At 46.3% G+C, this 23,748-nt stretch overlaps 1 protein-coding gene across 8 annotated transcripts in view; it reads right to left on the bottom strand.

Moving 5' to 3' along the window:
• KIF21A (kinesin family member 21A) overlaps positions 1-23,748 on the bottom strand; it is a 2,335,619-nt gene that overhangs the window by 537,603 nt on the left and 1,774,268 nt on the right. For 4 of the 8 annotated variants that reach the window (XM_069629214.1, XM_069629219.1, XM_069629215.1 and 1 more), the window contains one exon: positions 12,792-12,830. The exons of the other annotated variants lie outside the window; for them this stretch is intronic. In XM_069629214.1, coding sequence (XP_069485315.1) covers positions 12,792-12,830 — 39 coding nt within the window. The remainder of the gene's footprint in view (positions 1-12,791; positions 12,831-23,748) is intronic. 8 annotated transcript variants of the gene reach the window in all.

The following is a 23,748-nucleotide window of genomic DNA, read 5'->3' as shown; positions in this document are numbered from 1 at the left end:
ACTCTTACCAAGTGAAAAAAAATCAACTCCAAAAGTCCAGCAAAGCTGCTGGGGGACTCACTAGGTGAGGGAAATTAGCCATAAATTGAGAATTCTCCCTAACACCCAAAATATCAGTGGTTGGGAAAAAGCAGGTGTGCACGCAGTGGGAGATTTTAGGCTCATTTTCAAAGTAGAGTCAATTTAAAAAATAATGCCAGGAACAGATTGCCGTTTTAAGTCTTAGATCAAGTTATCTCTAGATTAAAATATTTACGTCTATCTCACTTTAATAACTAAATTATATATGAAATAATGCAACCAGAGGACGTAGGACATGTATTTAGTCCTATAATATTCTTTAAAAAATTATGTTAATATTAGTTTTACGGATTTGTCAAAATGTGCTACACATCTGAACATTATCACTCGGACCCAAAACATGACATTTTAAAGGGAGAAAAAAGGCAACACTGCACCTATCTGGTACAAGGTTCATTCAGGATATATATGCCTGTCTTATACCCTGCCGTTCCCTACCAGCTCCAGAAATCTAGAAAAAGAACTCCAGTGCAGTTTTTTCTAGATGCATGTAGAAAGTGGTCCCTTGCTTGAGGCTCAGGAGTGTGGAAGTAGGGTTAGAGGTGAGTGCATGAAATTGGTGAGGGTTGGGAAGTGGTGGTGGTGGTGAACATCACAAAGCAGAGTAGTATCACAATGAAACTGACGCTGAGAAGTACTGTTAAACGAAGGATTACTGTGGACAGTTACATGATTGGGCCAAAGTACCTATATCAAGGCAACATAAAAAGATGAAACGGATGTACCTGCAGAGCCAGAATTTGAGGTGGGGGCCTAAGGTTGGCCCCTAACTGGTTGTATTGTAGTCAGCCGATGCAAGACCTACTGAATTCCCTTTTTAAAAAAGGTTCGTCATGCTGGTGAGGTCATGAAATGCTGGACTCTCAAAAATTGTTTCTTTCTAATGAGTGAAGCAAACCCTCAATGAGTGGATGGACCCCGATGGGTGAGACTTTATGACAGATCTATGGCCACTGGTTGTGGCAGATGGTATATATGGCGATTTGTGGTAGTGAAACGGGTACAGAGTATTGAAACTACTTAAAATGAATTGTGGGATGTCACAAATAAGTTACTCACCATAGTGACTAACGTACTCTTAGTCCTTAGTCCCCTTTCCTCCATACTGCATGGGTGTCCCTTCCAAGGTACGGGAGATGGAACATTTTTCACCAGAAACAACCTTCTTCTCCTTTAAATTTACAGGCGCGCGGGGGTGCGGCCCAGGGAGCATGCGCTGCCCTGACTTCGCCCTCCGGTTCCACACCTCAGTCCCCATAGACGCGTCGACAATAGGTTAACATTGCCTAATGACACCAGTTTTATTAGGGGGGAGGCAGGTGGGACGTATAATTACTCTTACGTCCCATCCCCTTTCATCCATACTGCATGGGCGATTACAATAGAGTGTAGCCCCAGGGTGGAGAGGAGAGCCTCCTTAAGCAAACAGGATTCTAAGAACCACCTGTCCGAAAGACGGGTCTGACCTAGAACCGGCATCCAAACAGTATTGCTTGTAGAAAGTGGAAGCGGTGGCCCATGTGGTCGCCTTGCCTATGACTTGCCAGAGGACATGCCGCTGGAAAGCGATGGCTGTTGCCTTAGCTCTGACCGCGTGGGCATGCATGTTGGCCAGCAGTGGCTTTTTCTGTCCCTCGTAAGCTTCATTGATGGCAAGACCATCCAACGGGCTATGGAGGCCTTCGAGGCCTCATACCCCGGGTCTTGATCCGCTAAAGGTGACAAAAAGTGCGTCCGACTTGCGGTAGCCTTTAGTCCTGTCCAAGTAGAATTTCAGGGCACCCCTGACATCCAGGCAGTGCAGAGCTCTCTGAACCCTCGTCCTTGTGCTCAGCAAAAAGTTCAGATGGAAAGCAGAAGGCACGTTGGGCAAGAATGCTGGGTGTGTCCGCTGGACTACTTTATCCTTATGAAATGCAGTATATGGCTCTGAAGCGACCAGCACCTCGATTTCGCCGATTCTGCGAGCCCAGTTGAGGCCGACTAGCAGGGCCATCTTAATGGTGACTAGCCTGATGTCTGCGGATGCCATTGGTTCAAATGGTTTGTGTGCCAGGGCACCCAGAACTATGTTGAAGTCCCACACAGGGTGTGGCCTCTTGATGTTTCTTGACAATCGGGTTGGAAGATGAAAAGGTCTCTTCCTCCGAGTTTCTGTAAGCCCCAATGGCTGCCAAATAAGTGCGGCAAGTGTCTACTTGCACGCCTGAGTGGGCGAGGTGCGCCGAGAAGGACAGCACATCGTCCAAGGTATATGAAAGGGGGTTGATACCCTTAGAGCCAGCCCAGTGGCAGCACCTGGTCCACTTGCTATTATACTGGGCCCTGGTAGATTTGTTCCCGGCACCCTGTATGACCTCTAGGTTAGCCTGGGAAAGGCTGACCTGTTCAGGAATCACGCTGTGAGGGCTAGTTTCTGTGGCGCATGGTGGATGACCCTGCCCCAGTGCTGCGCCAGAAGATGTGCTAGGCCTGTCGGAAGGCGAATGGGCAGCTTCTCAGAGAGGCTGAACAGCTCTGAGAACCATGGTCTTGCCGGCCATCATGGTGCTATTAGAATGATGCAGAGGTGGCGAGATTCCTTGATGTTGCTTATTACCCTGTGTATCAGTGGTGTGGGCAGGAAGGCGTATGCTGTCATACCATCCCACTGAATCTGGAATGCATCGCCCAGGGACCCCGGACCCCGACATTGCCAGGAAGCAAACCGTTGGCACTTCCTGTTGTCCCAGGAGGCAAAGAGGTCCACCTGGGGGTGTCCCCATTTGTGGAAGATATCCTGCAGAACTAGGCTGTTCAACTGCCACTCGCAGTTGTCCGCCCCCAATCTGCTGAGCCTGTCTGCCTGAAGGTTGGATTCCCCCAGCAGGTGGACAGCAGTGAGGTAGATGTTGTACTCCAGGGCCCATTCCCACATGCTGACTGCGAGCCTGCACAGTGGGAGGGGTGGGGAGAGCTGTTAACTCTCTGCTTGTTGAAGTAGAACATGCTGGTCGAGTTGTCTGTCTGAATGAGGACACCTTGCGCTTGATAACCGGAAGGAAGGCTCTGAGCGTCAGCCAGATGGCCTTCAGTTCCAGCCAATTGATGTGGTATTCCTGCTCCTGCAGTGTCCAGGTGCCATGGACGCAGTGGTTGTCCAGGATGGCCCCCCCAATCCTTGAGAGAAGAGTCTGTGGTGATGGTGACCTGCGGGGTAGGTTGCCGGAAGGGCTTGCCCAGCCCAAGGTTACAGTCCCCGAACCATCATGTGAGGTCTGGGTGAAGTGATGGAGGAACGCTGATCATCTCTGACTGAGAGCCCCACTCCTGGTTCCAAGAGGCTGCAAAGAGCAGCTGTATCCTCCCCATCCTGAGTCTTGTGTGGGGGACGGCCAAAAGGACTGCTGCCATGAGCCCCAGTAGGTGCTGGTACCACCAGGCCAAGGTCACTTCTCTGCTGACGAAGTGCGCAGAGGCCCTCTTGAGGGCCGTGATCTTGTCCTCCTAGGGAAAACCTCTCTCGGAGCAAAGGTCCCAAATGAGACCCAAGAAGGTCACTCTCTGCGTGGGCTGCAGCTGCGACTTCTTGAGCTTGAGCGAAAAACCCAGATTGTGCAGTGTGTTCATCAGAGCATGGGAAGTATGGTGCACTGCTTCCAGAGATGTAGCCCTGACGAGCCAGTTGTCGAGGTATGGATAAATGTGGTGGCCCTGCAACCTGAGGAGTGCTGACACTGTGTTCATCAGCCAGGTAAGGACCCTGGGGGGCGAGTTGAGGACGAAAGGAAGCACCTTGTATTGGAAATGGCAGCCCATGATCCTGAATCGTGGAAAAGAACGATGAGGCTGCCAGATCGAGACGTGTAGGTACGCGTCCTTCAGATCTAGGGAGCACATCCAGTCTCCCTTGCACAATGTCTCCGCTATCAAAGCTGGCGTAATCATCTTGAATTTTTGTAGAGGTAGGGAGAGGTTGAGGGTGGAAAAGTCCAGCGCAACTCTCAGGCCCGTCTGGTCCTTTTTCTGAATGGTGAAAATCCCAGAGTAAAAGCCCAAGCCTTGCTCGGAGGCTGGGACTTCCTCCACTGCTTGGCTCTCGACGAACAACCGGATCTCTGCCAACAGAGTTGCTGTCCCAACCTGTGGGAGTGGAGGAGAGGCTGGGATGGGGAGGCAGTACCCTGTGGATACTACATAGAGGATCCAGGGGTCTGCGAAATTCTGGTGCCAAAAACGTGCATTGAGAACAAGCCTGCCCCCCACTGGAGACACGTGGACCCGGTGGGGCGTGTCATGCCTTCTTTTCCTCTGAGGCTGTTGCGGAGGAGGTGCACTGGAAAAAGCCCTTACTCCCCCCCCACCATTTTGTTGTTTGCGCTGATGTTGAGTCGGCGAACGGTCAGGCTGCCTGGACCTCCTCTCTTGGAAGCCGCGGAACCCTCCGTATGTTCGCCCCTTGTCTGAGTGCTGCTGTGACTGGGTGTACTTTTTGGGTGTGGTCTTTGTCAGAATGGATAAAGACTTGGCCGTTTGTGAGCTGTTTTTCTTTCAGTCCAGCTCCTCGTCCGTTGTGGAGTAGAAGAGGTCACCCACTTCGGACAGAAGATCTAAGATGCGTTCCTAGACATTCGGGTTGAATTTCGTAGCACAGAGACAGGATGTTCTTCTCTTGTCTGTGGCAATGCAGATGGCACGGCCAGAGGTGTCAATGTGGGCCACGGTGGACTCCATGATGTCCTGCGCCACCATCTTGGCCTCTGCCAATCCCGCCTTGAATCATGATTGGCTCTGTGCTGGAAGCTCTGGGAGGAAATCCGCAATTTCCCGCCAGAGCCTCTGGTTAACGGCTGCCAGCATGGCATCTGCGTTTGCTTGACGAAGGTGCAAGGACGCGTTGGAATACAGCTTCTTCCCGTATGCCTCCAAGATGCTCTCCTCCTTGCCTAGCAGCGCCACGGAAGAAGAGGCCGAGGACGACTGAGGCTTGGAGTATAGTGATGCAGCAGCGATCACCGAGGAGTGCGCCTGAGGGTGGGCCGATATCAAGTGTGTAAACCCTTTCATCTGCCTGTACTTAGCATCCAGGCGTCGACTGACCGGCTGGACCGAGTGGGGTTTGAGCCAGCCCTTTTTGGCCAAGGCAACTACATCCTTCTGCATAGGGATCCCCATTCTCGCAGTGGGACGTAGCGTTAGGACTTCGGCGAGGACCCCCTCTGACAGTTGCGTGAGCTCAGGTTGGGGAAGACCCAAGTATTCTTCCAGCCCCACAAGACGTTTGTGGAAGGCCTTGGCTGATGACGGTGTGTCAGGGTCCTCCTCCTCATCTGTGTCCACCGGAGGGTCCGGTTGGTCCGGCACTGGTGGAGGGGTGCTGGGCACCGAAGACTGGGGTGTGGAGAACGAAGCCGGAGGCTGCAGCAGAGGCTGGTACGGAACCGGTTTGGGGGCCGGAGGGGGCGGGGGAGGCTGAACAGGGTCCGGGGCACCTGAACTGGGGCCTGCAGTGCCAAAGCCATTGGCGAGAGCATGTCCCTGAGGGCGTCCCTGAGGATCACCCCCATCCGAGGAGAGTTCATGAGCCTGAGGAGCCGTTCAAAGAACCTGTCCTCGCAGGCCGGAGTGGTTGTAGGAGATATTGACGGGGTAACGAGCGGCTGCTGGAGCCCTTGCATGCCCTGCCCATATGAGCGCAGCGGGAACCTGCCTTGTGCGAAGGAAGGGTAAGCTGTAGGCCACATACCTGGTTGACACCAGTCCCACCTTGACACACATTCCTCCACCAACTGCCTTCCTTGGAGCGGTGTCGGCCGGATGTCAGGATTTTCTGATGCGGTGGCCATTTTGTCAAGCTGCCTGACACGTGCCTGTGTCGTGTTGCTCGGCTCACTGGGCCCCGCCTCATCCAGGTTCTCTTGAGTGTGGATCATGGGGCCTACCCTGTTCCTCAGACCGAGGCCTGGTAGGCGTTTAGCCCTCGGCGGATATTCTGGTAGAACTGCGTATAGGCACCTCCTCTGACATTTTGCCAGTATCAGGGCATAGCCCCTCGGGTGAGGACCCGGTAAAAGAAACTTCTGGTCCCGCAGCACTGTCACAGGGAGGATCTACTGACCCCTCGACCTGTCGGCCGGTAGCTGATTCAGCCTCGGTACTAGTACCGGTCTCGCGCGGGCAAGTCCTCGGGAAGGAGTCTCCCTTGCTGGGTGCAATGGAAAAGAGCGGCCCTACCTTGGGCCAGGATTGATGGAAGCCTAAGTCCTTCAAGTCCTTTGGAGGCGATCTCTGGAAGAGCTCCCTCCACCTGGCTAGTCTGTTCTTCAGCAACCTCAAGGAAAGTGCATTGCACGCGGTACAAGCTTGCCAGCTGTGGTCTGGGCCAAAGCACCGTAGGCAGAGGGCGTGGGGGTCTTTAGTCGGGAAGAGCCTGTAGCAGGATGGATACCTGCCGAACCCTGTAGAAGTCTACATGTGCCGGGAAGGAGCGTGACGCCTGAGGACCTGAATGGTAAAAAGTAAAAAGACAGAAGAGAATCAAGTATCCGCGTGTGGAATTACATGGCCAAAGCCAAACCCAGGAGCGCTGGTGAATTCTGCCCGTTCCCGTCGATGCGGACTGGGGTGCGGAGCCGGAAGGCGCAGTCAGGGCAGCGCATGCTCCATGGGCCGCACTCCAGCGCGGCTCTAAATTTAAACGGGAAGAATGTTTTTTCTGGTGAAAAAGGTTCCGTCTCCCGTTCCTTGGAAGGGACGCCCATGCAGTATGGAGTAAAGGGGGCGGGACTTAAGAGTCATGTTTGTACCCAATGTTGAGGTGCATGAAGTACTTGGACACATATTCATGTCTGATGTTATCAGGGCAAAATCAGTAGTGTTGTGGCTATCCATATAAACAAAAAAAACACAAAGCCAATCTTGTTAAGGCTATCTTCTTCGACCTCTGTGACACGGGTCAGCTGATTACAATTACATGGCCGAATTATATAAAAGGAGAGCTACATTCACCACATTTAAAAAACATGGAGGTTAGTCATACTATTAAAATTTGATATCTTTATTGGGGAAACAGTGGTGACTCCGAAATGGTAACAAGTTCCAGCAAAAATAATGCTTTCAGTGTTAGGACAAATTCTACTGAAAACGAGTAATCCTGATGTAATACCTTTCACCAAAGACAACTTTTGACGCACTTTAGATTTAACACCTTGCCTTCTGGCTCCACCCAGTCTGAATGGAGGTGGTGGCAAAGCGGCCTGGAGGAAGCAATCAGATAGTTCCTTTCCTTTAAGTAAAGAGGATCTGGAATTCCCTATGCATTTTTTACTTTTCTGTCCACTGTTTGCAGATGTCAGAAGAAAGTGTGTATTCACAATTTAAAGTCATGAGGTTTCAAATCAGTTCCAGATGGAAATTTTGTTTTCTATGCTTAATTCCTTATGTTTGCTACCTCTGGAGCCCTGTATTTATACCCGACTCAAGCCTTGAGAAGAAGGGATTATTTCACTACATGATGGAAAATAACATTGCCTTTTACTAGGACGCCTTATGGACTTTTTGATTCTCTAATAACATATTACAAAAGTCTATGTAAAGAGGATCATGCCATTGGCAATATTCTTAGAGGTTTTACTTTTTGTTGCAATAAAGTAATTATTGATTAAAATCAAAACAGGCACTCTATTGCAGATCTATTACACTATAGTTTGTAGCTTCCTCATTGTGCCACAAATGTCTGAGCTGGATAAAAGAGAATCTGTTCCTACTCAGAGAAAAAGAATGTGTAGTCACAGTCTACTTTGCTACTCTTGTAGTCCTGGGCTTGTGGGGCACTGGCCAATGCTGCTGAAGAAAGCTTTAGGACAGCGGTATGGGGCCCAGCCTTCTTCCATTGTAGTATCAAGCCCTTTGTGCTTGGGTAATATTCTGATCGATGCTGCTTCGTTGCTAAGAGTAGTAGGGTTACAAAACTGAGTTTTTTGCAGAGATTGTGTGGCCCTACTAGGTAGCACAGGGGCCTTTGGTTTGGCTGAGATAAAGGAATTTGAGGAGTCTTAGGCATAGATAGGACTCAGTAAAGGAGCCTGTGTCAATGTTCTCCCCTTGTGAGGTCCTCCCAGGCATTCCAGGCTGAAGGCCTGAACTAGAATACTGAAAAGATACCTCAGTGGGAGAATTCTGGTGTTCATTTTGTCAGAACCCTCCATCTAAGGGCCAGCATGATGTTTATCACCAAATCCTTCTAAAGGTGATGACATGCATAGAATGTGTACCATTATTAGGGAGCCTTTGAAAATGATTGCTTATGTAGCGTCTTCTCAGTGGAGGTCTTAAAACCCTGAACGCTTCCAGGGGTGAAGAAGCATTATGTGTGGAAAGGAGCCACAACGTGCCTACTCAGGCTAAAAACAGTCAGTCACAGACATGCGAAACAGTGTGTGTGGGTTTTACACATATCTTTCACATGATGCTTAGCATCTAAACACCAAAATGTGGGGCATAAATGTGATGGAAAACATGCAAAAAACACAAAAATAACATATGCATGCAAGTTTGCCCATAACTAATATACTCCTGTCCAACTGGTGCAGAGAAATGGACTGGGCGATGGACCCTGGAGCATGCAGGAGGTAGATACTGCAGAGGGACTAGACTACTCGGATGCCAATTATTGCTGCTCAGCATCATTCTCTGTCCTCCATAGGACAGTGTGACATTACAGACACCAGCATTTTAAAGGGTTTAATTAAACAAAAGTAAAAAATAAGACAATTGCATGGAAATTGGTACAGGAACAAAAGTAGGAAAGACCCAGATACAACAAAATGATTTGTGCGAGACACAGTCCTTGTGCACAGAATTATAAATAGGGTCTCCTGTTTTAGGGGTTTATTATATTTTTACTTCCGGGGTGTTTTTTCAGTGTTTTCAAAATGTTTCCAAATCTGTGTTTATCAGTGTTTTCCGGTTTGCCCACTTAAAAAAATCATGGATAACTGTTTTTTCCAGAGTAAATACACAAATATAATGTCTTAGAGCAAGATGTTATGAACACTTTCCGGACAATAAAGATGAATGTGTTAATCCAGTAACATCTAACATTTCTACAAGTTAAAATTATTGTGGTAAATTATGCAATACTTTTTCAGGGACTCTTTGCCCATCCTTGCCCTTTCTTATCTTTCCATGAAGACTTTGATTTGTGAAAACAAACTTTCCACATTGTACAGACTTCTAATTTGAGCAGATAAGGCATAACACAATAAAATGATTTGCTGGGGAGCACTCAGTTTGGTGGAGATACAGATTATTTTGACTGTCATAATAAATAAACTCCAAGCAGATAACAACTGTTTATCAAGTGCTGCTCACTACAAAATGAGAAGGGAGTCTCATTAATGTAACCTCTAAGGCTTAATTGGAGGCGGTGACCAGACCAAAACGGTTTGCCTGGTGTGGGAATATCAGGGAATCATATAGCAGAATTGTTCAAAGGCACCTCAGCAGTTTAGGTGATCGTTGTTGAGATGTTATAGGTTTATACTTTCCTATACATCATATGGCTTGTTTCCTATTCCTGCTGCATCATGTGCTGTAAAGTGTTGTTTTGACTAGGGATGAGCACGGCTCTCTCGCTTCACTCTGTGTGGGAACTTTTGCCCCCATAGCGAAAATCAAAAGCTGGCACCCATGAATATACACACAGTAAGTGAGCATATCTTAAAGTGAAATATACAAATGTAGTTCAAGTGACCTTCCCCCTTAGAAGGAAGTGTGCAAGACAAATGAGCATTGAAAAGTAATGATGAGGAGAATAACCTGAGAGGGGAAATGTTCCAATATAAATGATGGAAATTGTTTAAAGGTGCTCACCGTTTAAACCCAGCAATCTGCAGTGAATTATTCCCTGGAAAACAATATCCCAATTCAAGACAAATGCTTGTTTTCTTGTGGGTAAGCGCCTGCACTGGGAACATGACAACCTGGATAAAATCCTTGCAGCCAAATAAGTGAGCAAGCTTGCCAACCTCAAAAAAAAACAAGGGGTTACGTCCGCCTTCAAGTTACGCTGTCCACCCACATGTATCCCTCAAATGAGCTATCATTTATAAAATCGCTCCTAATTTTAAAACTCTCCTTGAAGAAAGTGCTGAGCAGCAATTAAGGGGTCTGAAGCTTCTGATGGGCTGCTGGGTGCGGGTGCTCTAGAGAGCCACATGAGGTTGGGAGGTGACCGTGACACTGTTGCCTCACACAATCTTCATACATGGAAGCCTCGCACGGCTTTCCTTTTAAAGCCGACAGGCACCTGACGCTTTTCAGCTCTCCCCCAGATACACATACACAGAGGGTCTCTGACCACACACCAAGACACTGAAAAATCCATATTAAACCATTTGCTGTATATACAAATATTTGTCAGTGGTCAAGGGCTATTTGGAGGAATTTTAGCCAATTTTAAGACGTGAATCAGCAACCATAAAAATGGCTGCAATTTATCAACAATTCCTCAAAATAGCTCTGACCGCATATAAAGAATTAACTTTTTTTTACAAATAAAACGCTATAACATTGAATATACAGTGTTTTTGAATAAGGTCAGGAGACATAAGGGAAGCAATGGGAGAAAGCAAACAAGCATACATGGGTGGAGTAGGGCCCTTTACCTATTGTCTGCTAAGCCTCCTCTCCAGCCACCCCTTCAACTCCAAACTTCGTCCCATCCCAGCTCCTACTAAGACACCACTGGGAAAGGGGAAGCAAGTGTTTTTCCGTTTAAACCTAGGAGACACTTTCTTCCGGGGGTGCTGTTCCGGTGTTTATCAGATTTCACTGAAAGCAGGAAAGCCTAATTATAAATGAAGGACAGCAAAGAAAAAGGAATTCACAAAGTTCCAGACAGTAAGGTCTCCTGTTGAGGTCGCTCTAGCATTCAGTCTTTATCACTTTGTCTAGGGACCTCAAGGCCTCAGGTTTTAGAGCTTTCCCCCGTTCCCAAGAGTCTCAAAGGTCCAACCCCTCACTGGGGCTCTACTATCCGTTACTTATTCCCATCTTCCCGGGGGAAAGGCCCCCCCCCCTTCTGTTCTTTTACTCAGGGCTATTGTGCCCTGCTCCCTTATTGTTGCTTCCCTGTAGTACATTCAACTTCTGGGTTCCAGGGGCTCTCCTCTTCTGTTACACATAACATCTTCTGGGTTCACGGTCCCTCTCTCTTGCAGCTTCTCATCTAGTCCTCTTTTGTGAAGGGTCTCTTTTGTTTGGTCTCAAGGGGCTCTCCTCTCCCTCACTGGAGCATACACCTCTTCTGGGCTCAAGGGGCTACCCTGCCTTAGTATTCTCGCCCTTCCTTAACAAACTCTTTTACTCAGCTCCCAGACCAAGAGACATTGACTGTGTTCCTTAGCCTCAGTTGAAAAGCCCTCAGTCTTTGCTTTGGCTGAGGTAAACTTTCAAATTCATTGGTTAATTGACTTCCTATGCAAGCCAGGGGAAGAGAATCTTTAAAAGGCTTCTCGTCATCTTGGATTACTTTGAGTTTGCTTCTAAATGCAGGAGCTGGTGCTTGTCTGCTGCTCTGCTCCCGACTTGCCTCCTGGCTGTCCCCCTGAACAAAAGTTAATTTAGTGGGCTTCTGTTGGCAAGGCCATCACGATGGACAGGCAAACATCTAGTAAGTTGTCACATGTGAAAAAGTTGTTTTCCCTTTTGTGAGGGCGAGGAAGTATTTCTGTCTTTAAATGCTGCAGCTGCAGAGGAGGGAGCAACCATTCTCCTCTACAAGCACTACTGCTGGGGTGGGAGGAAGGAGGGGTTGCACAAGTTAGCTTTTCCCCCTTCAAAGATCTGCTATAGTTGACTAAGGGGTCTCGCTGGAGGTGCTAGTGTTTTCCCATAGCGCATCTTTCCCTAAATCCCTAAAAGACACTCCAAAATCCAATCCAGGTTTTGGATCTTTAAAACAGATGTATCTTGAGAGATGCAGTCCCGAATACACTGTTTCTTTGGAATCTGTAGGTTTTTAATTGGTTGCGCTCTCAAAGGGTTTGTTAATCGTTCAAGGCTGGTCCTATCAATCCTAATATCAGGCAGACCAGGGACAGGATGCCATGTTTGCAATATGGCTTTGTCACAGTTCCCAACAGCATGGAGGAAAGGGTGCAGGCTGTAGATGCACCAAGGAGTGCCATGTTTCTTTACATTCGATGCTGGTAGGGGATGTGTGTGCACCCTGCAGTCACAGGTACCGATCGTGCCGAATCAGCATTTCCTCAATTTTTCTAAGGCTGACAAATTGATGACCATTAAATTAGACCGTGACAATACTTTTTATTACAGCAAGCATGTATTATGTAGTGTTAGTCACTATAAATATGCATGCTGTTCTGAAACAAATATAAATATCTGATCCAAAACATTTATTGCCTTACATCTCAATATCTCCATTTAGAGTACTGTACAGACTGAGGATGACAATACTAAATGAATCTGCCAACCAAGGTAACTACAAAAAGTCCATTTATAGCAATTTGTATAATCTCCTATTATTGCTTAACATATTTGCCAAAACATAAATGCATTACATATGATCTCTATCAGAAAGCATGCACTGATGTAGAAGTTGAATCATAGACGTTGAATCATGCAAGACAACTATGCAAGAACTTAAATCTTAGTCCACAGAACATCCATAACCACAACAGAAAGAAGGAAAGAGAAAGACAAAGTACCTGTGTACCTCCGATAAAGAGGAATCACTTTCGTCAGACCTACAAATGACAGTGGAGGGATTGTGAAAGAGAGAGAATACAGGTATCAGAAAGATGAGACAATTTAAGGAGAAGAAATAACAGAATGGATTATTTAAAAATACAGGTTACAGAAGAACAGAATAATTCAAGGAACTATTGACTAAGCAGGTGCTTCAAACTAATGAGTCTGAATAACTGATACACATTATTAGTAGTTTTATTTAAGACACATTAATTGCAGTAGGAAAAACACAGCTATACAATAATACACCCTATGGCAATGTTAAACTAATACCATGGAAGATATCAAAGCTGTTTTATGGAGCTTAACCAGATTTCCCTACAGAAATTCTGATACAAAATCATAAATGGACTGATAACTAAAAAAACAATAGTGCCATAAAAGGTTGATGTCAAATTAGTGTGACGATCAGCACAGTATATGTGAAGGCGCATAATGATGTAGATGAAGTTATATGCCAGGCATTGAAACAAATATTTGATGTGCAGAAATTAAAAGGAGGTTTGAATCACACAGTGAGCAGGAGCAACCTTTGGGCAACATGGAGCTAGTACATATCAAGCTGCAAATCTAACCTCTACCTGTAAGGTAAACCGCATCTTGTTGGCATTTACCCATATGCCACTATCCTTTAAAGACCTTTTGGATGTGCCCTAATGTTCTGTGGCAATGTCTCCTGCCAGGCCATGATTGCTGGCATGGGTTGGGCCACAAGGCCTAGAAACACCGCCTGCTAAGTAATATTGATCCTGAGAGAAGTGCAGGGTGGATGGACCGGGCCGGGTTTGTCACATTGATAATGCTAAAAGTATATTTTCATACAACTGTCAGATGGCCCAAATGCCCTTTAAGAAATCACCCACAGTGTCAGACTGGTGTGAATAATCTGGAAGGATTTACAAAGTTAATGCTCACTGCTACTGCAGGGAGTGAACATCTTACCAATACAGATTGTACACAATTAATGCTCATTGCCAGTGTACCAAGCAAAAAAAGGAAGACCGAGGATACCACCGATGCATCTTCTCCACCCAGTGGGCATGGCATCTGGAGGGAAGCATTTAAAATTGATTCAAACACACCTGAAAAGGGAAATCTAAGGTGCCCACCAATACCTGAGAAGCAATAATCAGGAGACCTAGCTGCAGGCCTCTGGGCAAGACCTGATCAGGGGTAGGGAAGTAGCAGGTATAAAATCCCACAGGGATAGGGAAGCAGTGCAAGTAGCATAACGGCAAGTGGAGAAGGAGTTTCAGTGGCTGGAGATTCAGAGAGCTGAAGGAGCAGGAGGTGGTGAGGGCGTAGTGTGTAGAAGGTAAAGAGAGCAGTGTTGTTTGAAGGAACAGAAGAAGGCTAAAGAATATAGTTTGGGGGTGAAGATCGAGGAGGAAGGGTGAGAGCAGTAGAGGATGGAGGAGGTGAAGCTCAAGGAGGAGCGAGAAAAGGAGAGGATAGAGCAAGAGAAAGAGGGTGAGATAAAATATCTGCAAAAAATATCTGAAGGAGAAGCAAAAGGCATTTGCAAAGCTAGTTCATCAGTTGTCTGGTGGGAGTAGGATGAGAACTGAGCACATGGCAGAACAAGGAGGTTAGTCAACAGCCAGCTCGAGGCGCGGCACTGTGATGCATTGTCAGACCCACAAGCAAGAATGAGAGGTGAGAGAGAAAGTGAGACTTGGTTTTGGTAGAATCAGGATAAGGACCAAGAGGAAGGGAGGTACATTTACAATGAACCAGGCACTTTGGCACCCCCTCCCTTCCCCCTTGGGGAGAGACTGTGGACCCTGCAGCAACAGACCCTTGAGTTTCACATTGATAGCTATAACAACTTGTGGGCAGTGCTAGGTACCTGTGATCTCATAGGAAATTTCAACCAGTGACCTAGCCATCATGTTGGAGCAACCTTGTACCTATAGAGTAAGTGACAACGACAGAGATCTGGAGACTTCAGAGGAAACTTTTGAAGCAAGATGATGTTGGGTTTCAATTTGGTCCAACTTGGTATATAGGATTGTATAAACCTGTTTGAACTGACCCTAACTTAGGCACTGCACCCTCTGCGGGGCCCACTTGGTTTCTTGATAGCTACTTTATACACATTCCTAAATTCACTGAGTTAACGTCATGTGGGTATCATCTTCGTAAGGTGCCAAATGGCACATGGAGTCAAAAAATAACAGTTTGTTGTCAGCTAACCAGGATCTTCAAGAACTCCCAGCAATTTCAAACCCTGCATGTGCTCACTGGCCCACTGGCAGCCTCAATACACAAGGTCTTTTTTGCTGTTTCCCCTTGGGCTACTCATTCGCACCAACAGGCTTTAAATCCTTCTGTATCCAGGCAGTTTGCTGTTTACTGATATGAGGTTTTACCAAAGTTACTGTCTGTGACAGAACGTAGGAAAGCCCACCTTGGGTGAACAGGGTTTCACTTCTTAGGTTTGGCCTCAATGACCCAAAGGTATGGTAGCAATGGATGAGCAGCCAGGCCTAATCTAAGGCGGGAGGAGGGGTGTAGTAGGTACAGAGAACTCAGAACACACCGTGGTTCAATAAAACACTATTTCACTGTAGAGTTAATAGATATTTATTATATACACTAAGGCACACTGTTGTACTTAAAAGTTCAGGTAAATAGAAAAACAGATTTACAGTATAAGATCACTTACAATATTGTTAGGATACATAAACCATAGATCTCCACAGGTAAGTATTTTTAGAATAACTTTTAGGATAACAAATCATTTAATCAACCAACTTGAAACATATGTGCAAACTCTTCAAACATTGACCCAAGCCTGTCTTAAGAGTCTAACCGTATCTGGTGTGAGCCACTCAAAGTTCAGATAGGTCACTGGGTCACCAGGAGTTAGGCAGGGAAAAGGTGAGAAGGCTAAGTACAGAGTTCAAAGAGAAAGTATCCAGTAGGATTCCCTCTTGTTGCAGGTAAGTAACAATGTTGGTTAAAAGGAAGCTCAGGAAGGTTATAGAGACTCCCTATGAAGGGCTGCCCCAAAGACCAGTGTCTTAGGGCAGGCAGTTCTACCGCAGGAGCACAATGGACTGTCCACACCAATGTAACTCTACAGTGACTTTCGGAGGGCACAAGATACAAGCTATCTACTGCCCTGAGACTCACAGGATCAAGCAAGCAGACTCCAGGTAAGTTGTACAAGGAGAGAGACAGTACCTTAGATTGAAGAAGCAATTGCAGCAGAACATTCCAGCAGAGAGGTGACAGTAGACCCGGTCACAGGTTTCTCGGTCTTGGTGACAGGAGAAGGGGAGTTTGGTGGATCTGCTCTTGTGCAGATGGATGTCTAGCAAAGAATCTTCGTGATTCTGGCTTGTTGGCACCTTTTTCAGGCTAGTTAAAGTGAGGGTTGCCACAGTGGTCAACTCTTCTCGGTCCTCGCCTCTGGTGAGGGGACTTTGGGGGAGCCAATTCAATTTGATGCAGGTCTAGGAGTATTCCCCGAAGTTGCAGGTGAAACAATGACTATGCACAAAGGAGCAGCACAGGGTCCAGACATTGGAAGTTTCCACACCGTGGAAGTCGGAGCTCTTCCAGGTATGGAGCAAATTGTAGTTTGTCTCAGGTCTGGGTAGGGGCACCAGTCCATGGGAGAAGTCATCCTCTTTGGATCTTGCCTGTCGCTCAGAAGGAGGGTTCAGGACAGCAGCGGTTATTCAACAGGCTCTGGCGGTCATTGGACGTTGCTGTTGGCATCTTGTTTCGTCCTTCAGAATCTTCTGTTCCAGTGGTCGACTCTGAATTCAGCTCCAGGACCTCTGAAATTATACAGCAACACCAGCTGAGTCCACCAATCATGTCCCACGCACCATTTAAACTTGGTGATGGCTGTCCTATGGGGACAGTCAGCCTCCCAGTCTGAACTTGTTTTGGTCGAGCACACTGCATGATAAAGGACAGTGGAGTTTTGAACACCTGATTGATGCCCAGAGGAGGAGTGGGGAGTGATCGGTGGAGTGGACTCGCTGGGGGAGTCTACCAGCATGCCTCATGTTGGTAAGGGACCCCAACCCCCCACAGCAACCTTTGAACACTATCCTGCGAAAGGACTGTCCATGCACTAATGAGCCTTACTCCGGATGAGCAGTTGACGCATCCTAACGCTGATAGGACACACCCCCCTGGGTGTACCAAGCCAACTCTGCTGGTGGAGGGTCCCCCAAGCTCCCTGATAACAAATCCCCTTAGGGAGGGAGGGACTGGAGCACATGGCTATTGTTCAAGGGTGTGCAACCCCAAGAGTAATGTATATGGGGGGCAAAGCAGTGCTACTGTTTTCCTGCATGGGGTACCTAAGCTGCCTTTGGGCAGGAGAGAACCAAGGGATGCCCTTTCTAACAAATGTCTCCACTGGCTTCGTACAGTTGGGAAATGTCCCTTTGTGGCTAGGGAAGCTATGGTGGGGTGCGTTAGATTGGCTGGCAAGGGTATAAACCCCTCCAATTCTGTTAAACTGGTTTTTAAGAAAGATCAAATGGCCAAGGAAGTTCTGAGAAGCTCTGAGGGTTATGTGCGGGCCCCATATAGTGGAAATGCAATCAGCTTGCGCCCCTATCTGGGAGCTGTTGCTCCCCCTGGAACGGTCACCCAAAGTAATGTCCTGTCTGGAGCAAACTGTACACCTCTGGAAAAAAAGGCTCACGGGGTGATGTGAGCAAGTGCCAAGTGTGGGCAATTAGTCTTGTGACTCTCTGGACTAGTAAAGGGACAATGTGGGATGTAATGGGAGCCTATGGTTGACTCTTTTCTCCGTCTTAGTTCCTTTTAACTTATTACATTTGGATGTGGAACGCAGATTGTAATTCCTTTTATGTGTTGTGATTTTGTTTTTCTTGTGTTTGATGGATTTTTGAAATCCGAATAAACTTGTTTGACTGACTGAGAATCCCTTTTTCAAGTGCCTCTGCATACGCTTGTAGGAGCAGCGGGGCGACGATATCTACATGTGCTTTATAGAATTTATAGAGCAGGCTTTTGATAGCTTGTTGAATCTCGTCCAGGGAGATGGGTTTATTTAGAGGTTCCCGGAGCTCTCCTTCCACCCAGTAAAGTTCAGAGTCATTCAGGTATTCCCGCAGGGCTCCGGGAGTGCTGGTGTGCCGAGAGCTGTAAAGATCTTGATAGAAAGAGTGGAATGCTTTAATGATTTCGTCTTCAGTATGTACAAGTGTGCCATGAGCGTTGTGAACTCTTTCAACCTAAGAGGGTTTCCTGTTGGCGGATATTAATCGTACCAGTAGGGCGCTGGGTCTCTGTCCCTCCCCGTACTGCCGGATTTGTTGTCTCTGCTCAGGAATTTCATCTCTCGGACCGCTAGGGTGTCGAATTTTAGTAGTTCTTCTTTGAGGTCTGCTTGACTTTTGTTATTATTCGTATTGGAGCATTTAAGTTCTAGGGCCTTCAGTTGGGTCTCACTTGTGGTAAGCTCTTGTCCGATTAGTTTAAGGATCCCGTTCTCCTTTGCCATGCATATCCCCCTTATGAAGCCTTTTAAAGTTGACCACCAGAAAGTTTTCCCTTCCTCTCTGAGTTCTCCCGCGAACACTCTGTAAGTGAGCCCAGCTTGAATCTCCAGCGGGGCACATGCAGTTTGACTGTGGGCAGCTCGCCTTCTAGAGTTACCATGGAAAGATCGGAGAGGGGTCTGGGGAAGATACCAGTACCATTAATATCATTTTATTTTGTTTTTGGCACATAATAATCATAATAATAATACTACTACTACTAATAATGGCAACAATACAGCCCTACCAGTACAAGCCGGGAATATTCTGAGGCGGAAATTACTTGAAAGAGAAAGATGCGCAAATGATGGGGCTTCGAATGACAGTTGGGAGGATGATTCAACAGATCAAGAGCCTGAGCCTAGTCGCATGGACAGTGTTTCCACCTGGTGTACCTGCGATCAGTGCTTGGTACTGCCAACCGAGAACTACTGCTGCCGAGAAAACTCTGGATGCTTGTCCTGCATATCGGAAGGCGAGACACGGCCGCAAGGCGTTACCAAGCTACCAGACTTCAGGGCAGCCTGCCTCACACGGACCGTGTGAGGACTATGATGGTGCTTGTGCACGAACTTCGAGCAACAGTTTGCCCTCGCAATCCAAGTAACGAGTAAGTGTACTCTAGTTGTGATGTCACTTAGGCCACTACTATTTCATGGTTGTCTCTCCTATATTTTCGTAACTTTGATCTATCAATGTCATACGAATGTAGTCTAGTTTCATTAGGTTGTCCAGTTTCTGTCAATTTGTGGGACTCCATTTCATTGCTAAAACACAGTACTATAAATATCAACGTCAATATCTGTTACCTGCCATTAGTGAAGCTTGGAAAATTTAACAAATGTCTATTCAAAGTACATTCTCCGAAAAATGGTTAAGGCTAGCTGGCGATGGACAGTGTGACGGCCCCGGATTTTCAGCAAAACACTGCACATACCACTTTCAGGACATGGAAACTAAAAAAATTGTGAGTTTGGTGGTCATGCAGATGTCCGAATGTAAATCCACAGTGGCCATGGAGAAACTTGGTTTTATAATATCACTGGAAGATCTCCAATTGAGGGCAATGCAAATCGACCTCATACTCATAGCCACGGACATACACATTTCAATAGCCAAGACAATATGAGAGCAGTTTCCAAATATTCGCCATCAATTTGATGTATGGCCAAATCCATCAATAAAAAAAATCTCAGCTGCCAGGAAAAAAAAAAGGTTCTGAAAATATTTTACAGTGGTCCCAGTCATTCAGCAACCATCTTTGGTGGAGCTCCAAAACTTGTGATGGGTCTGTGGAAATTCTACTAGAAAAATGGCAGTCACTAAAGCACCACTGTTCCAACGTTCACTCTTGGACAGAAAACCAACATTTCCACCAATGTGCACATGGCCCTTTGTCGAAGGAGCAGGAACGGATGAAGAAGTGGTTGATTCCATCTTCATCTTCACACAAAGCACTTGAGAAGATTGTGTTTGATATAACTCTATCAAGTGATCTGAAGGGACTCGCAGAATTCTGTCACACAGGAGATTTGGAGGTGTTCCACAATATGTGCCTAAAGTACAGGCCAAAGACATTGCATTTCGGATTAGACGGGATGAAATATAGGACATTACTAGCAGTATTAGCGCATAACGAGAATGTAGGCCGCGAACAATCGAGGACCGCGGGAAATTTTGGGATGTTTCGCTACACAATGGGCTTTACAAAAAGAAGCAAAAAATGGGTGGCCAACCCAATATATGAGGAAATGGAATTCGATTTCGTGAAAGATCTTATTATGAATGTCTTGGAGATACATATACACGGAATTGTGCGCAATTTTGTTCCGGGGACACATACATTAACACAAAACATTGCCAACGTGCCCTGTCCACCTAAAGCAGAGCTTCTGGAACAGTTCACTTCCCGGTACAAATGATTACCATCTTTTTTTTGATCAACAATGTTTTTATGAAGAACTGAGGTGGAAGCTCAAGTTAAAGCAGGGGGAGGGAGGAAGACAGTAATAAATAATATGCAAATGTAAGCTAAGAAGCTTGTAACCAAAAATGTCGGGTGTGATGGTTATGTTTTGTTTGTTGTAAAAGTCAATAAATTGTATTTTAAAAAAAATGTTTTTATGAAGTGTCCAAATAAAGCATCTAATTTGTCTTTTGAAATCTATCCTCTGTCAATTTTTTTTTTCAAAAGTACCATTTTTACGAATGCCATACAATGTAATGCTGTGCTTTCACACTTCCCAGTTTCGTCGAGCTACTGTGGGACCGTCACTGATCGTGGGAGGGCCAGACCGATAACCGTATGAAAGCAACTTTGTGGTTCTGCAGTTGCCTTACCAAACAGTTGCCCAAATAGCTGAATAACTACTCGTCCCACAAAATGGATGAGATCTAGGCTAGATAAGATACTTGGCACCCAAGAACTACTAACTGTGAGCAAAACAGCGCATAAAAGTGGGTTGTTGGTCAGAAATATAAGCACTCTGACCAATATATTCATGGGGGCATGTGTTGGGGGTTGTTGCTATCGTAAGGAAGGAGTAGGTCGGTTGAGCACCCAGCCCCCATACATGATACGTGAACGTGACATCCTGCTCTTGCACTAGTGTGGGGGCACCTCCTTTGCCCTTCTGCTGCCATGGGGAAGAAGGCCCTGACATAAGCAGAGGTGGGGCTATTGCTAGACACACTTAAGACTATATTTTGTGTACCCTCGACTCCAACTTTGGACTAGGGTGTATTCTGTCATTGCGAAGTTTCCCCTACCCCTCAGCAGCGCCGCGAACAGCGGGCACTGACACCGCCCACATTTTTCCTCCTGTGCTTGTGCCTCACAAGTCCCTTTCTCATGGATGCGCTGAGAAAAGATGTTGCAAACTAAGAATGTATCTTCATTCCGAGTGAAGGTCACCAGCTTTGAATTTTGGCTTGCGAGCTGAGGAAGCACACGCAACGCACACTGTATAAGGTTCAATTGTTTTTAGACCTTGAGAGAAAGAGACCATTCCGAAAGGAAATGAATTAAGGGAGGGGTGTAATAACGTCAGATATGATAAGGTTCACCATTCAAAAACTGGTCAAAGGAACATGTAATTTCAGTTCATGCAAAATCATTGATCTGAACGGAGTCTGCGTTACGGTCTGCATTACGCCAAGAGAATGGAAATGCCGAATATAACGTAAGTTTGACTTTCAACGATTTTATAGACCAACGAGTCAACTTATCATTAGCCGTTCTTTATTGCTGGGTTACATTGTACTCATTTGTTCTGTGTGGCATGTTGCAATCAAACGCAATGAGAACCTTTGTGTGTGCTGGTCTTTCTACTGGGCACATGGGCATTCCAGCATCGAGATTCATGTAGGCCACCACTCGGTTCCCCCAGGTTCAACGGTAATATTTCATTTAAATGCCGTCTATGCGTTCCTCGAATTGTAGTGCCAGCTTCCGCATCCCATTTTGAGCTGAACATACTCCATAGCACAATCTTCCAAAGCAAATTGTACACTACTTTCCACATTGTTTTCTCTGTGTTCCCATTGTTTCACGTCTGTGTTCATCGTTAGTTTTAACACAGGGCCCAATTAATGGGTAAAATGATAACTTGTAATAAAGAAGATCGGCTACTGAGACACATTTCTGTTATGTTTTTGAAACAGCTACATTCTACCGTTCTATGAATGTCATCGATTCCAGATACCAACAGACGGGTTTTTTAACTGGCAGCTGCAGATACACTTGAATGCCTGGATCACAGTGATGCTTTTTTGGGACGATCGCCACGGGCCGATACGCCCTTAAACGGTACCAGCAATTAGGAGCAACCTAACATCGTTTACGGTGGCCTAGCGCCAAGCTTATGCACAAGCCTTGCGATTCGCGTTGCGTCCAATGTGCTTCTTTTACCCAAAAAGACAAACACTGCGTGACTCACGATAAACATTTGCGGATCGAGACCAAAGAAAATAATTATCCATTTGATTGAATATGTCAATGGTTGGATGTTCTCGGAGCGTTTATTGTGAAATATAAGTACTTTCCAAATTATACTGTCTTGCTATTTCCTTTTAAAGTATAGTTTTATATTCCAAATTGGGATGCTCTGTGTTGTAAGATGATGTGTGTTGATTTCTGGGTTCTGCGTCACGTCACGTAGGCAATGACTAGGCGTGTTTGGCTACGCTGCCCAGTAACGTCCTGGAGATAGGTGGAAAATATCACAAGGTTTGGTGATGTCAGCCTCAGCGGTGGGGGATATGATTTAGTGCTGCCAGGGCAGTCCACCTTGGGTGATGTGGCAACAGATAAGATTATCACAAGATGGCCGCATCTTGCTGCCTGATTTCGCATGTCTACAAAAGAGGAAAACTACAGTAAGGTGCATAGGAAATGTTTGTACGATCGATCAACGTATGCTTAAAAACACATGTTCGAACCCTCGGGACAATAATATTTCTGAGCGCACTATTCCTTTAAGTCGCTTGCAGATTCGCATCCAGTCTATGCTTGGCGCCACATACACCGAACAGAAAGGGATTATACCTTCTTGTCTCACTCCCATCGCATATACTCAAGAATAGATTACTTCTGGGTAGGGTTAATCTCCAAAGTGAGCAACATTGATATAGGTACCATTGATTTCTCAGATCATGCCCCAATCACCATGAGTCTCACTATATCCCCTAAAGAGGCAGGCCACAGGTGCTGGAAACTTAATCATACTCTCCCAAATGATCCTATAGTGAGGGAGGAGGTTAATGGGGCATTTGCTGAGTTTTTTCAGATTAACGCGGCAAGACAGTTCCCAGAGGTAGCTTGATGGCAAGCATTCAAGGCTTACATAAGGTTTATTTCCAAGGCAGCAGTTGTAAATCGACTCAGACAGGAGCAAACCGCCTTTTTCGACAGGAAGTGAAGAATAGGGAGGTAGAATACAGGAAAACTGGTTCGAGTAAGGCTTTTTGGGCTCTGCAGACTGTGCAAAGACAGGTGCATATGCTCGAGGCCACTATGGCAGAATATAGCATTTTGAGAGCTAATCAAAAATACTTTGAAGACGGGAATAGAGCAGGAAAGATCCTGGCATGGAAGCTAAAGCAGAAAGTTCTCTCGGGGGTTAGGAGGGAATTGCCAGTATTAGGGATGGGACAGGCAAGCTGTTAAATAGCAACTGCAAACTGTTAGGGGAGTTTGACACCTTGTACAAAATAACTGTATACCTCCGACCAACCAGAGAAGGCCCCTATAGGGGAATTTCTGAATCAATGCTCCATGGCCCGTCTTCCCACTGAGCAACGGGAGCTTCTGTTCTCATCCCTGCGGGTGGGGACGACCCTGGGCGTGGTGGCCTAACAGCGTCCTTTTTTTAAAGAC

This window comes from Ambystoma mexicanum, chromosome 12 (genome assembly GCF_040938575.1).
Source record: "Ambystoma mexicanum isolate Mex_15411 chromosome 12, UKY_AmexF1_1, whole genome shotgun sequence".
NCBI lineage: Eukaryota > Metazoa > Chordata > Amphibia > Caudata > Ambystomatidae > Ambystoma > Ambystoma mexicanum.
This window is presented reverse-complemented; position numbering and strand designations above follow the sequence as displayed.